This window comes from Crinia signifera, chromosome 4 (genome assembly GCF_055691185.1).
Source record: "Crinia signifera chromosome 4, ASM5569118v1, whole genome shotgun sequence".
In the NCBI taxonomy this organism is placed as follows: domain Eukaryota; kingdom Metazoa; phylum Chordata; class Amphibia; order Anura; family Myobatrachidae; genus Crinia; species Crinia signifera.
The window spans coordinates 18321067-18334718 of NC_139220.1; the positions used below are offsets into that span (position 1 = coordinate 18321067).

The window sequence follows — 13652 nt, forward strand, 5'->3', positions numbered from 1 at the left end:
CGTTTTACATTCGTCATCTTTCTTAGGTGTACTAGAATGTGATCTTTTAAAATAATGCGTTTTTTGGGTGTCAAAAAATCAGATTTTTTTCTGTGAAGGGGCATGCTTTTTTATTGTAGCACATGAATATATTTAAAATTTTTTTTTTTTTTACACATTCGCCAGCAGGATCGGGACCAGTGAGTGCAGCGGCTTCTATCCCAGCCCCGTGCCAGCTCTAGGGGGGCTCTCCCTGTGTCCCTGCCAGCCCTCCTTCACCCCCACAGTGTCCGGCGCAGGCAGGGAGGCTTCCATCTCCCTGCCTGCAGCCGTCCCCCAGCTCCCCGCGGCATTCGCCGGGGGTTTAAAATTTGCCGCCAGGGGCAGAGAGCCCCTGAGGCGTTGAATAGGGCGGCCGGGCGGCTGCCGGGCGAATCTCCTTGAAGGGAGAATTGCGGCGAAAGCGCAGCGAATCCTACACAGGATTCGCTGCCGGCCGCGATCCCGGCCATTGAATACTGGCCATTAAGTGCCATCACCTGTGTCCCCGCCGAACATGCAGTCACTGACAATATTGTCTGATTTTTACTGCATATAGAGTAGAAGAACTTAAGCAATACACACACTCAATGAGATACCAAAGCAGGATCGTTTCATTGACACGAAACACCATTTGGTTTTACTCAGGTGGATTTAGTAAGTTTCAACTTTATAAAGTGCTCGTTAACTTTCTATACAGCAGTTCACAATAGATAAAACTCACCTCCAGGTAGTCGAGAGAAAGGAAAGTCTCCCGCTCTGCCCTTTCCTCCTTGAGAAAGCGAATGCAGTCGCGTGCCACCTTCTCAGATGATACAACAATGGCATTCATGTAGGTGCCAAAGACTTTGGTAACAGCAAGCTGATATTTTTTATGGATTGGGCTACAAAGCTCAAATAATCTGCCAAACTTCAGACAAAAAACAAAAATGTGTACAATTAAAATCGCTGGTATTCTGTCAGAAAGCAAAGGTTATGTAAGATTGGTTATTGTGCTAGATACAAGGTCTTCACATATACTACATTTTTAAAATGTTGTGCAAAATTCCAATTAAGTAACTATTATATCCTGTAAAACATTATTTATTTAGTGTTCACACAAGGCTGCCCACTGCCCGATTTTTAAAAGGCAACATGCACCCTGCCCCTCTAGCAGCGTTCTGCTAAAACAGCCTGCTGGGGAAGCCCAGCGCCGCTGTAGATGCCAGACGCTTTTCAGCTGTGACTTCGGCGGGGGCAGGCCTGCCCCTTATCAGAGGCTTTCGTCCCTTTCGTGACGTTGGAGGCCCGGGCCCGCCCACAGCGGTGACGTTTGCGGGCCCGGTCCGCCCCCCTTATGCTGCCATCAAAAAATGCAATGTAGCAGTTACCAGACAATTACATGTTCATTCATGTGGACCCAACGCCTTTATGGAACCACCACCAGCTTGCATGATGCCTTGAGGACAACTAGGGTCCATGGCTGAGTCGGAGGTCGGACCTAGAAGCAGGTCTGACCTCCGACTTGGACCCCTCTTGTGGCTGCGGAGAACAGGGAACGCATGCGACCCTACAGCCCGGAAAGGTCCCGGACGGATCTGATGGCCATACACAGCTGCAATACATTGCAGTACTCTATGACCACCTTTACTCTGTTCCAAAGAAGTACAAGAGAAAAGCAATTTAATGGACAGTACAATCCTTTAGTAATCCTCTTTTTGAGTAGCTGTATGAATACAGTCATCTTCAACAATAGTGACCGGATACATATGCCCAATTCTCCAGCTTATATCTTTACCACAGAATCCGGATACATTCTCTTCATGCTCTCTAGAATCTCTGCTTTCATTTTCTGGCGGCTTCCTTCATTGTAATCAATCCTGGCATTTTGCAGTTCGCTAACAGTGCTATTTAGTTCCTCATTGACCTCGGACATCCTCTGTTTCCCGAATTCAATTTCATGTACGAGATGTTCTTCTTGGTTCCTGTAGTCTTCCAGTGATTTTCTTTATTATAAAAAACAAAAACAACACACATTAACCATCTTATCCCATAAATAAAGCATTCCATGATTAACAGTATACACATTTAACAAGTAGCTGCAGCCTACAGTATTTATCCCCTGCATAGGGAATTCTCTCCCCTGTGATGAGCCTGTTTGGGAACTTTTGGGGCTATCCAATTGCAACTAATATTGCAAACTAATTTACAATATTACTCATTTTTTGATGCCGTAGGGCAGGACAGGCCAACCCAACCTGTGGCTCTCCAGATGTTGTGAAACTACAAATCCCAGCATGCCTTGCCACAGTTTTGACACTCCCTTATAGAAAAACTGTGGCAAGGCATGATGGGATTTGTAGTTTCACAACATCTGGAGAGTCACAGGTCGGCCAGAAATTACTAGCTGCACTTTGGGTGCATCAGCTAGAGATCTATAAAGGGCCCCATACACTACACCGATTTTGCACGATTTCATTCAATTACAACCTTTCGGACCAATATATAGTTTGAAAAGTGTCAAATTGTTTGTGTCTCCCATCTGATCCAATCCGATGCGCGGTCCCGCGAGTGTTGTATAGGAGCCCCTAGATCGCTCATACTGCACCAGTGATTTATCGGAATCAGATGAAAAAAGGAGTGCTTTTTGCACATGCGATATATCGCAGAAAGTTTGATTGGCATTTCCAGTCTAGTCCCCTATTTCAGCTCATCAGATTTATCTTATGGTACAATTGTATACCCTAAGATATATCTCATGCAATTTATCTTGGCTTATTCAATCGCATGAGATATCGCTTATGCAAAAATGACACCAAAGTACAAAATCGGATGGAATCACTCCCGGGAAGGTCCAGGGGGAGTTCAAGGGAAATTGCTTCCGACTTCAGGGTCAGCTATATCGTTGTAGTTTATGGGGCCCTTAAGATATGCACAGTTAGTGGTCCCTGAGGACTGCTGCAGCGTGACTTGGTAGTGCTCAGCGTTTGTTTTATTTTGCAAATTTTTTCATTAAAATTCACAACATGATGCTCACAAGACACACAAGCAGACTATGCTGATTAAAATGATATGTGGTAACGCTACTACATCAGTACTCTACATTAAATCTGTACACTGCAATACATGCCCCCAATATGGCACACTACATCCCCCTCCACGCTATACTACAGTACATCACTACACCCCCCTGCATACCGCACTATTTCACATCCCTGCATTACATTACTACATCCATTACTTTACTACATCCTCCCTACATAACTTCTCTACATTGCCTCTGTACACCGCAATACATCCCTGCACTACATCCCCCTACAAGCCAAACATTACTACACTACATCCCCACTATGGACATCCCTGCATTACATCCCCCTACACGCCAAACTACATTACTACACTACATCCCCCTACATACTACACTATGGACATCCCTGCATTACATCCCCCCTCCACAACACACTACATAATTGCACTGCACTACATTCCATATAATAACATTTACACATCCCGCTACTGAACTCTACATGCACTTACCATGATGAAGCCCTCTGTCCACTGGAGTGACAATGTAGAGTTTAAGTGGGAGGGGGGCCTGGTCCTCTGGCCGGCAGAGAGCAGAATGGAGGGGAAGCAGTAGGGTGAGGGGACGGGATTGGTCCTCAGGTTGGAAAAAAGCAGGCTAAAGGGGAAGAGGGTGTTTCTATGGCCGATAGCAGGGTAGGGGAGAATCGAATGGGCTGAAGGGGAAAGGCCTGGTTTTATGGATGCGTTTCAATGCTGGAATGGTCATAAGATACCTGTGGCAGCAAGAGCAGGACCAACTCCCCCTCAGCGGCAGGAGAAACTGAAGAGGCAGAGAGTAACAGCCAGGTAGACATGAGGGAAGGGAGCCCCTGCCCCTCCCCTTTTTCCACCTCCAGCCAGACCTCATTCAGCATCTTCTTTGTCACTGCCTATGGTACAGTGGTGCGGCCGTATGGTCTGACTCATTGTTTCAATGGCTGTGCGCCCTATTATCCGCCTTTGATTCTGTAGTACCTCTGCTCTGATACTAGATTTCCTACATTCTGTGATTTGATATTGGCTCCCACATTCAACTATTTATTTATACACTTATATTTTTTACATATGGAATGAAGGGTTCAAATATACAGTAAGATAGCTTCAAAGAAAGAATACATACATGCACGTGTTGATGTAATCTTCTAATTTCCCTATCTTCTTGCTGTACTCTTCTATCTGTTCCTCAACACAGTTTTTATTTGCCTGGGGAAAAAATAAGGCAAAACCGCTCTTTGATAATCCCATGTTCTAAATCAGGGCTGGCCAAACCGGTCCTCCAGATCTACCAAAGGTCCACATTCCCCAGACCGCCTAAGCTGGTGCACAGCTGTAGTCATTACTAACTGTCACATTTCCCAGACCGGCTAGCTGCTGCACAGCTGTAGTCATTACAAACTGTCACATTCCCCAGACTGCCTAGCTGGTGCACAGCTGTAGTCATTACAAACTGTCACATTTCCCAGACCGGCTAGCTGCTGCACAGCTGTAGTCATTACAAACTGTCACATTTCCCAGATCACCTAGCTGGTGCACAGCTGTAGTCATTACAAACTGTCACATTTCCCAGATCACCTAGCTGGTGCACAGCTGTAGCCATTACTAACTGTCACATTTCCTAGACCGGCTAGCTGCTGCACAGCTGTAGTCATTACAAACTGTCACATTTCCCAGACCGGCTAGCTGCTGCACAGCTGTAGTCATTACTAACTGTCACATTCCCCAGACCGCCTAGCTGGTGCACAGCTGTAGTCATTACTAACTGTCACATTTCCCAGATCACCAAGCTGGTGCACAGTTGTAGTCATTACTAACTGTCACATTTTCAAACCTGCTGCATTCATTCCTACTATAGATCCACAGGTTGGCTGATATACATGGACTGTTGGGAGATCTTCGGGACAGGTTTGGCCACCCCTGTTCTAAATACACTATACTAAATGTGATTCATGTTTTGTTCAATACTCTTAGTAAAGCCGATACATATTAACATACATTAGGGACAAGTGAATATATTGTATACTACATGTAATAGGGTTCCCTGCAATGAAGCAGGTACAACAGTATCTGTAACAGCTTGGGAGGCAGCAGATATGTATATTACAATTTACAGAAACTCCGTGCTAAACAGTCCATCACAACAAACCATGAACTTCAGTGGGAGAGAGACTTGGGGAGTCCTCCTGATGAAAACACATGGTCAGGGGTTCCTAGGTAAGGAGAACGCAGGCAAGCTCTATCATAGATGGTATTATTGCCCATCTGATTATGAAAATGTACGCCTAAACCTCAGACCAGTGTTGGAGGACCTGTGGCGAAGTGGGTTCTTATATTTGGTGGTCATGCCCAAAGATGACCTAGTTCTGGGAAGAGTTGCTGGTCTCCTTTCCGAACTTCTAAAAGTACCAGTATCCAAGTCTCCTTGGTCGTTTCTCATTGGCTGCCCAATAGAGGGATTGAATAAATGTGACAAGCTCCCTATGCATATCCCAAATACGGCCCGATGCTTGATTGCCGGACATTGGAAGTACCTAGGTCCCCCTTCATGCCAACAGCTTTGGAATACAATTTGGGGAATCGGAAAAACAGAAGGATACTGACAGGGTACATAAGTGTTTCACATTTACCAGCATTTACTACACATCTGAGTAAGAGGCATAGTATGACATGGTTCTCCCATCTCACACATTCCCAACTCAAAAGTTAAGGTATGGGAGTAGATGGATTATAAATTGCTGCAGCATCTGAAGTGGGAGCATTCTATGGTAATGCTAATTGACGGTGCAAAAACCAGGTGGTATTTTCAAACATCTTTTGGATAAAGGATTGGGTGCCACTATCTAAACTTAATATCACCGTTTCTCATTTTCTGTAAAAACGTCTCACTCCCTTCTCTATAGTCTGAAGTCTTTCCTGAGTCTGAGCCTGTCTCTCAAACAAGTGTTACCCATTTGAATTCCACTATGGTGGGAGACTTATTAGATATCCAGTGTGTGAATATCAGTTCCTTGACTATTGTCAGAAAAACCGTCAATGCTGGATAACTGACATTTAATTTGGGCCTAAAGACCATTCTTTAAATTAGAGAAACAAGCATGGAAACAAGCGTTATATGCCAGTTTCACCTGAAATCTCAAATTCAGGTGATTAATAAGTTTATGCCAAAAAAATCAAACCTTCCTACACTCCCAAAAATTGTGGAATAGTGTTTCCGGAATTTGGGATCTTTTGTGCTGACAGCCTTTCCCACTGGGAACTCGGATTCAGCCTCCTTCTTCATCTTTCTGCCCCCCCCCTCAATTCCCCCTACCCATATCCTTCTGCTGCCCTCTCCCTTTCCTGTCTTTTGTTTTACACTTTGGTCCTAATTCAGTACCACACCCCTATTTATTAACGATTGAGCTTAGCAGACGATGTACCTCTACTTCTTCTTGCCTCCTCTTATCGGCTGCTAGCTTTTCCTGATTCGTCTTCTGTTCCCACCGATGTTTCTCCAGTTGCTGCCCCAAAACGGCACTTTTCTTTCTCGATTCCTCCTTCAGTGACCTGTACTGATCTAACTGTGAAGGCAAGCGTCAACGGCAGACATTAACCTCATACTGTAGCTATACTGTGAATTGGACAGCTCGTGATTGTGTTCATTCAATGGAGTCCTACCTGATCAAGTTATGCAGCCCACACACGCACCGATTCCAGCGTGCGTTGTGGGCTTAACTAGCACACACAGCATCGCATCGTATGCCTTGTGCATACGATGTGCATGCGATGCGATGCTGTGCTAGAAAAAGCTAGTACAAAAAGTATGTGCAGCACATACTTTTTGTACTGTACGATGAGGTGCCGCGGGAGCGCGCACCCCATCGTACAGCATCGCACCGCCGGCATCGGCGCGTGTGTGGGCTGCATTAGGTGGGCTCCTCTTTTAAGGGGGTGATTCAGGTTAATTTGCAAAAACAAACTCCTTCAATGGACAAACCCATGTGAAACTGCAGGTGGGGTAGATGTAACATGTGCAGAGAGAGTTACATTTGGGGGAGGTTTTTTTTTCTTTATTTTTACACTGCAATTTAGATTTCAGTTTGAACTCACCCGACCCAAATCTAACGCTCTCTCTGCACATGTTACATCTGCCCCACCTGCAGTGCAGCATGGGTTTTGCAAACCAAACAGAATCCGATCCTTAGGCTGATATTCAATCTCCCGCCGCCATTAAATAGCAGCGGGGTAAATAGCAGCGGGCCCCTATTCAATGCTGTCTTCCCCGACAGCATTGAACAGGGATCTCAGCAGAACGGCCGGGAATTGTCGAGCTCCTGGCCACAGCTCGACGATTCCCGTCCGCTTCTCACTGCCACGCCCCCTTCTTGGCGCTCAGCAGGCGGGACATAGAATCCCGCCTGCAAAATCACTGTCAAGCCATCTGAGAATGGGACAGGGTCACGGCTGTCAGGCCAGCCCGACAGTCGTGATCCTACATTGAATACCCCCCTAAGTCTCCACTGATAACAGCTTGGTAGGATTTTGGTTACAGCACACAATACAATTTATTCAAGGGACAAGGCTGCAACTTCCCAAATAATTACGGTTATTATTAGAAAAGTCTCTGCGCTGGTAAATTCATCTTCTGTTACCTGACTTTGTTCCAGCTCCACGTTAATCTGCCTTTTCGCACGCTCCTCTTCGACTTTTCTATCGAACTCTCTCCTGGCCTTCTGAACCTCATCTATATCTCTTTCTAGATCAGCAATCTCCTGGTCCAGTTTGTAGCAGCGTTTTTCACTGTTCTTCACGGAAGATTTAGTCATTTCGACTTTCTTTATTTGGTGTGCAGTACTTTCTTTTGCTTTAATGTACTGGGGCCTTGACTGATTCAGAGATCTGTCTTGAGCCCTAAAACACAATTAGAAAAATGAGTTTAAACTCCGTTGCTTTCCTAAATATAGAGATTAAATATAAAGACAGATCTTCTAGACAGTTTAAGTTCCTTCTTAAAAGTTTCTATTATGAACAAAAGACTTACAAATTACCTCTGACACCTAGGAAGAATGGTTTTACCTCTGTACTTCTCAGTCAGTACCCTCATCATCCTCACTTCCTCAGTGCAGCAACAATATCGCATACCCCAGCTTTGACTATGGATTAGGGTGGGCAATCCCGGGATCGGCGGGATCCCAGGATTTGGCCCCTAAAACACCGGGAATTCAATCCCGGGATTAGAGTCTAATGCCAGGCAGTGTCTGAGTGGGTGACTGGCTTCTCCCATCCCCGGCAGTGTGGTTCTGCGCAGCGTGAGGACGTCAGAGGTCACGCAGCGCAGCCCACACAGCGGCCTCGTTCTAGGCATGCTGCCCTCCCGCCCTGGCAGCCTGATTCAACTGCCCGCCCGGCTGGCTCCATTCGACCACCTGCCGGGCTCCATTGTCAGCCATCCCATCTGGCTCCATCGCCCACCCGCACCGCAATGTAAGTAAAATGTAAGTAAGTATGCAGGGTGGCCAGGGCGGGTTTTTGTATTAGGGATGCCAATCCTAGGAATGCTGGCATTGGGCATTTTTCAATCCCAAATTCCGGGATTGAAAAAATGCCCCGGGATTGGAATCCTTACTCTGGATTTATCAAAATACAATTAATTCTTTACACAGTTGTGCTTTTCACATATTCATTTTGTTAGATATGCTGAAAAACTCGTCTTATACCCCTTTCACATCGCACTTTTAAAACGGTATATTGCCGTTTTTTTTCCATTTTAAAACGTTTAAGGCTGCAATGTGAAAGTGCCAGAGTTGATTTACCAGTTAAAGTTAACCGGTATTTCAACACGGTTAAAAAGCAGAGTCCTACACGTTTTAAAGCCATTTTTTTGGCAGTTTGAATGGCTCTATTTCAATGGCTTGAAACGTGTCCCTTGGGGGTTAAACGGGTTTAATGTTTGAATAGTATTAAATGATTTTTAAAACGGTTTTCACCTGCAATGTGAAAGGTCTCAAGGCTCTGACCCGTTTTAAAGTCCCATTTAAGAATACCGTGTCATTACCCATTTCTGCAATGTGAAAGCAGTATTGAACTGCCTAAGATCAGGAGCATTAACATGCTGCCCAGAAATAATAAGTGTAGTTGGCAGAGTTAGGATACTGCTGGGTAAAATATAAAGGACTTCAGTAAAGGTGACTTATTTTTTTCCTTATGAAAGCACTAAATGCAATGTCTATCAATGTCGTATCATTCGAACCAATGACTGCTTACTTTATTTCTTTTTCAATTTGCTGCATTTCCCTGTTCAGCCTCCCTAGTTCCTTTTTAGAATCTTTTAACTCTGATTCAACCTGTGAAAGCTGCTGTTTCTGGATATGATTGTCCTGTTGTTTCTTATTCAAATCCCTCAGTAAAGATTCCATTTTTTTCTCGTTGTAATAAAGCTGAAAGAGCTGGAGCTGCACCTTGCTTTCCATCGCTTCCTGCTGTAGTCTCTTATAGTAATCTGCCTGCAGATAGTCATCCATATAAACAGGTCTCAGTGTAATGGTGTTAGGAACATGAGGTTCACATACAATACAATAAGCCCCAACCTTTATTTTTTTTCAGTAATATTAAATGAAAAAAAAATGAAAATGATGTAAATTAAAATATACAGGAATTATTTAGTGACCGGGGGGATGTAATAAGGTGTGAGAATCAGAAAGTGAGAGATTCGGGCAGTTTTCCCATAAATTTTTATTTTTTTTAAAGCGGCAATCATTTACATGGCAAAATCAACCTGGTTTTACAGTGTACATTAGGCCGACTTGTCCTTAGGACAAGTCAGACCCAATTCTCCTGTGAGCCGCCCGGCAGCTCCCCGGGAGGCTCACATACAATTTGGCACTTGATGAGCCAGTTTTTACATGTGATAAATCGCTTGCGATTTATCACATGTAAAACAAATGGGGAGCTGCAGGGCGGTGAGGAGCAGTGGGGCGGGCAGCGGCAGTAGTTGGGGCGGGCAGCGGCGGTAGTGGGGGCGGGCAGCGGCAGTAGTGGGGGCGGGCGGCGGCAGTAGTGCCTGGCCGGCATGCTGTGATCACAAATAGCAGCGCTGCCGCTGTGGGACGGGACGCACAGTGGCGGCTATTAGATTTTCAAAATACCTGTCAAATGACCGGCCGTTCTGTGATTGGCTGAGAGAGCTCTCAGCCAATCACAGAACGGCCGGTCATTTGACAGGTATTTTGAAAATCTAATAGCCGATACTGTGCGTCCCGTCCCGCAGCGGCAGCGCTGCTATTTGTGATCACAGCATGCCGGCCAGGTCAGCATCACTCGCCGCACCCGGCACCCGCCAGGAACTCATTTGTGAGCCGCCGCCCGCCCCCACTACTGCCGCCGCCCCCACTACTGCTGCCGCCCGCCCCCACTACTGCCGCCGCCCGCCCTCACTACTGCCGCCGCCCGCCCTCACTACTGCCGCTGCTATTTGTTATCACAGCATGCCGGCCAGGTCAGTGTGTCTGCCCGCCGTGCTCCCCCGCCCCCCCGGTGTCTGCATGCATATGCCTGACAGGTGGGCAGGCATATGCATAGCATACAGGGAGGTCGGATGATCTTATGTGCTGACCGTCCGACCTCCCTGATCGGGACCGCGCATCAGATCGGATCATATATCACACACCTGCGATTTTGGGGCGATTTCATCCGGTTATCGGCCAAAAGTGCCGAAATCGGATGAAATCGTCCCAAAATCGTATAGTGTATGGGGGCCTTAATTGATTGCCGCTTTAAAAAAAAAAAGGAAAACTCTCACTTTCTGATTCTCACACCCTATTACATTGAACCCCAGGTATTTGGGGGGGGGGGGGGGGGGGTGTGTGTGGACGACCCATAAAGTTAAGTAAATAATTGTCATACAAACAGCAAGGATCTCTGGGGGCAATTCAGTTGTTCTGCATGCCCCTGCTGTTCACATATAGTAATGTGCGTCTATCAGAGCAATTCACACATCTGTGTCAGCCTGTCAAATAAATTCATACAGAATAGTCTCAGCACTTGAACAAGTGCTGTCTTCAGTATATTTCTTTTCAGGTACAGTGCGGTGAGCATCAATCAGTTCCCATGGCTTCCTCCACTGACCAGAAGCCCTCCAAGCATTACCCGATATTGAGATCTGACTCTGAGAAACTACCTCCACCTCATCATCAAAGTTAACCAGACATCTAACATACATTTTCACTTACTTATTAATGTAAACAAAGGTGAATCCAGGGGTGCACCGGACCACCCAGTAGACCGCCGTCCACACACAATTTAAATAAATGACAGCCGGGCAGAGAGAGCTGTGCGCTGCCCGGCTGTATAGTCTAAGAAGGTCCATCGATGTTTTTAATTCTCCCGTTGAATCGCGAGCCAATAGGAGCTCCCAGTCCGGCAGCCAATCAGGTGCGGCCACCAATACCGCTACTCATTGCTGCCAGACAGCGAGCTCCTATTGGCTTGCGGGCCTGGGGGAGAATTGAAAATATCGCTGGACCTGCTTAGACTATACAGCCGGGCAGCGCACAGCTCTCTGCCCAGCTGTCATTTCTTTAAATTGTGGGCGTCAAGCGGCTGTCGGTCTCCCTCTCCCTTGGCAACGAGCAAGTCCCTCCCCCACTTGCCAATGACCAATTTAACTCCCCCTTGGCAATGAGCAATCCCCCCCCCCCCCGGCAACGAGCAATTTCCCTCCCCCTTTACAATGAGCATTTAACTTCCCCTTGGCAACGAGCAATTCACTCCCTTTTGGCAACAAGCATGTATTCCCCTTGGCAACGAGCAATCCCCCCCTCCTCCGGCAATGAGCAATTTCCCTCCCCCTTTGCAATGAGCATTTAACTCTCTGTTGGGGCAACAAGCAAGTAACGAGCATCAAGTCCCCTTGGCATCGAGCATGAAGCCCCTGACATCGAGAATGAAGCCCCTGGCATCAAGCAAGAACCTACTAGCAATGAGCATGTAGGTAAGCGGCACTTATGCGTCAAATATGGGCATTATAGAGTTTGCTAAATGTGTAACGGGCATTACGGTGTGTGGTTTAATGTGTAATACCACGCCTCTTTTTGTGATGCTACACTTCCTTTCCATAAGCCCACGCCCCCTTTTCGCTGCACGGCGTCGCCATGCAAGGGTCCAACCTAGTTGAGTATTTGGATCTTGGTCCAACCATTACCATATTTCTAGATTCGCCTATGAATGTAAGTTGTGCTACGTAAACACGTTCTTGTATAGTAAAAATGCAAAACATTTTTTATAAAGAGGAGCGCGGGCTGCACGCAAAGAATTCTTAACTCCTTGGTCCCCTGTCGCCGAAGCTTCACCCACACCCACTGGGACCACCATCGGTATGAAAGAGAAATAAGAAAAACGGTGAACTCGCAGAACAAGGCGCCGGGTTAGGTAGATGTGACACACTCACTTCATCCTTTTCTAGCCGGGCATTTTTACGCTCAGCAGCTGCAGTTTTCTTCTTGGCATAGCTGTGCTGAGCATCTTCCTCAGCCTCCAACATCAGCTTTTTCTTTACCGCGTATTCTTCTGCTAATTCTGCTGAGTTGCTGATCTGTTCAAAAAGATGCGTCCTTTCCTTGGGCTTCTTCATCGCAATAGACTCCACTTCTCCCTGCCATTGTGCAAGTTTAAGCATAAAAGCAACATTTTATATACCCTACATTCCTAATCAGGGAAAAGATCAAGGGCCAGATTCTCTAAGCTTCAAAAGTGATAAAAGGGAGAGTGATAAACAGCCAGCCAAATCAGCTCCTGTCTGACATTTTTCAAACACAGTCTGTGACATAGCAGGCAGGAGCTGATTGGCTGGCTGTTTATCACTTTCTATTTTATCACTTTGAAGCTTAGAGAATCTGGCCCCAAGGAAGTAAGTACTATATTTAAGGTGAGAGCAGGGGAACAAGGACATGACATGTAAGGCCGGGGATATGACGCAGGAGAACGAAAGGTAACGTTGTAACACGGTTGTGTTAAAATATACTCAAACTATATCCAAAGCCATTGTTGAGCTTTACTATAATAATACACGTTACCTTATTTTAAAAAGGTTACTTTTATCTATACATTAGGTAATATTTATGGGGATGGAGGATTGCAGGCATTGGATATACTGCAGCAAGGAATTCATCTATGGTAACCCTTATATCAGTTCTCAAAACTCGCCCATTACAGATTTTAAGGATATCAATGCTCGACGCCAGATGGTTGATTCAAATTGACTGAGGATCTAATTAAACACATTAGACGATATTTTAACAGGCATGCACGATAACGACAATCGGTAACAATTATTTTTGTGCATATCATCTCAACGCACTATGGGGGGATATGCAATCCTCCACCGCCATATTTGACGGGGGAAATAGCGGCGGGTGCCTAGTCAATGCGGTCTTTACTGACAGCATTGAAGAGGCATCACGCCCTCTTTTCGCCGAACAGCAAACGGGACATTGAATCCCGCCTGCCAATTTGCTGTCGGGCAAACTGCAAACGGAGCCAGGATCACGGCTGTCGGGAGGGACGGACAGTCGTGATCCGGGATTGCATACGCCCCCTGTAACGTTAACGATGCGCAA

The 13652-nt window shown here is 46.1% G+C and overlaps 1 protein-coding gene across 2 annotated transcripts in view; it reads right to left on the minus strand.

Annotated features, from left to right (window-relative positions):
• Positions 1-13652, minus strand: part of SMC1B (structural maintenance of chromosomes 1B) — a 56141-nt gene that overhangs the window by 32465 nt on the left and 10024 nt on the right. For both annotated transcript variants that reach the window (XM_083181287.1, XM_083181288.1), the window contains exons 4-10: positions 12485-12688; positions 9304-9542; positions 7692-7950; positions 6480-6620; positions 4184-4266; positions 1796-2003; positions 743-928 (exon numbers count right to left, since the gene is read on the minus strand). In XM_083181287.1, the coding sequence (XP_083037413.1) occupies positions 743-928; positions 1796-2003; positions 4184-4266; positions 6480-6620; positions 7692-7950; positions 9304-9542; positions 12485-12688 (1320 nt within the window). The remainder of the gene's footprint in view (positions 1-742; positions 929-1795; positions 2004-4183; positions 4267-6479; positions 6621-7691; positions 7951-9303; positions 9543-12484; positions 12689-13652) is intronic.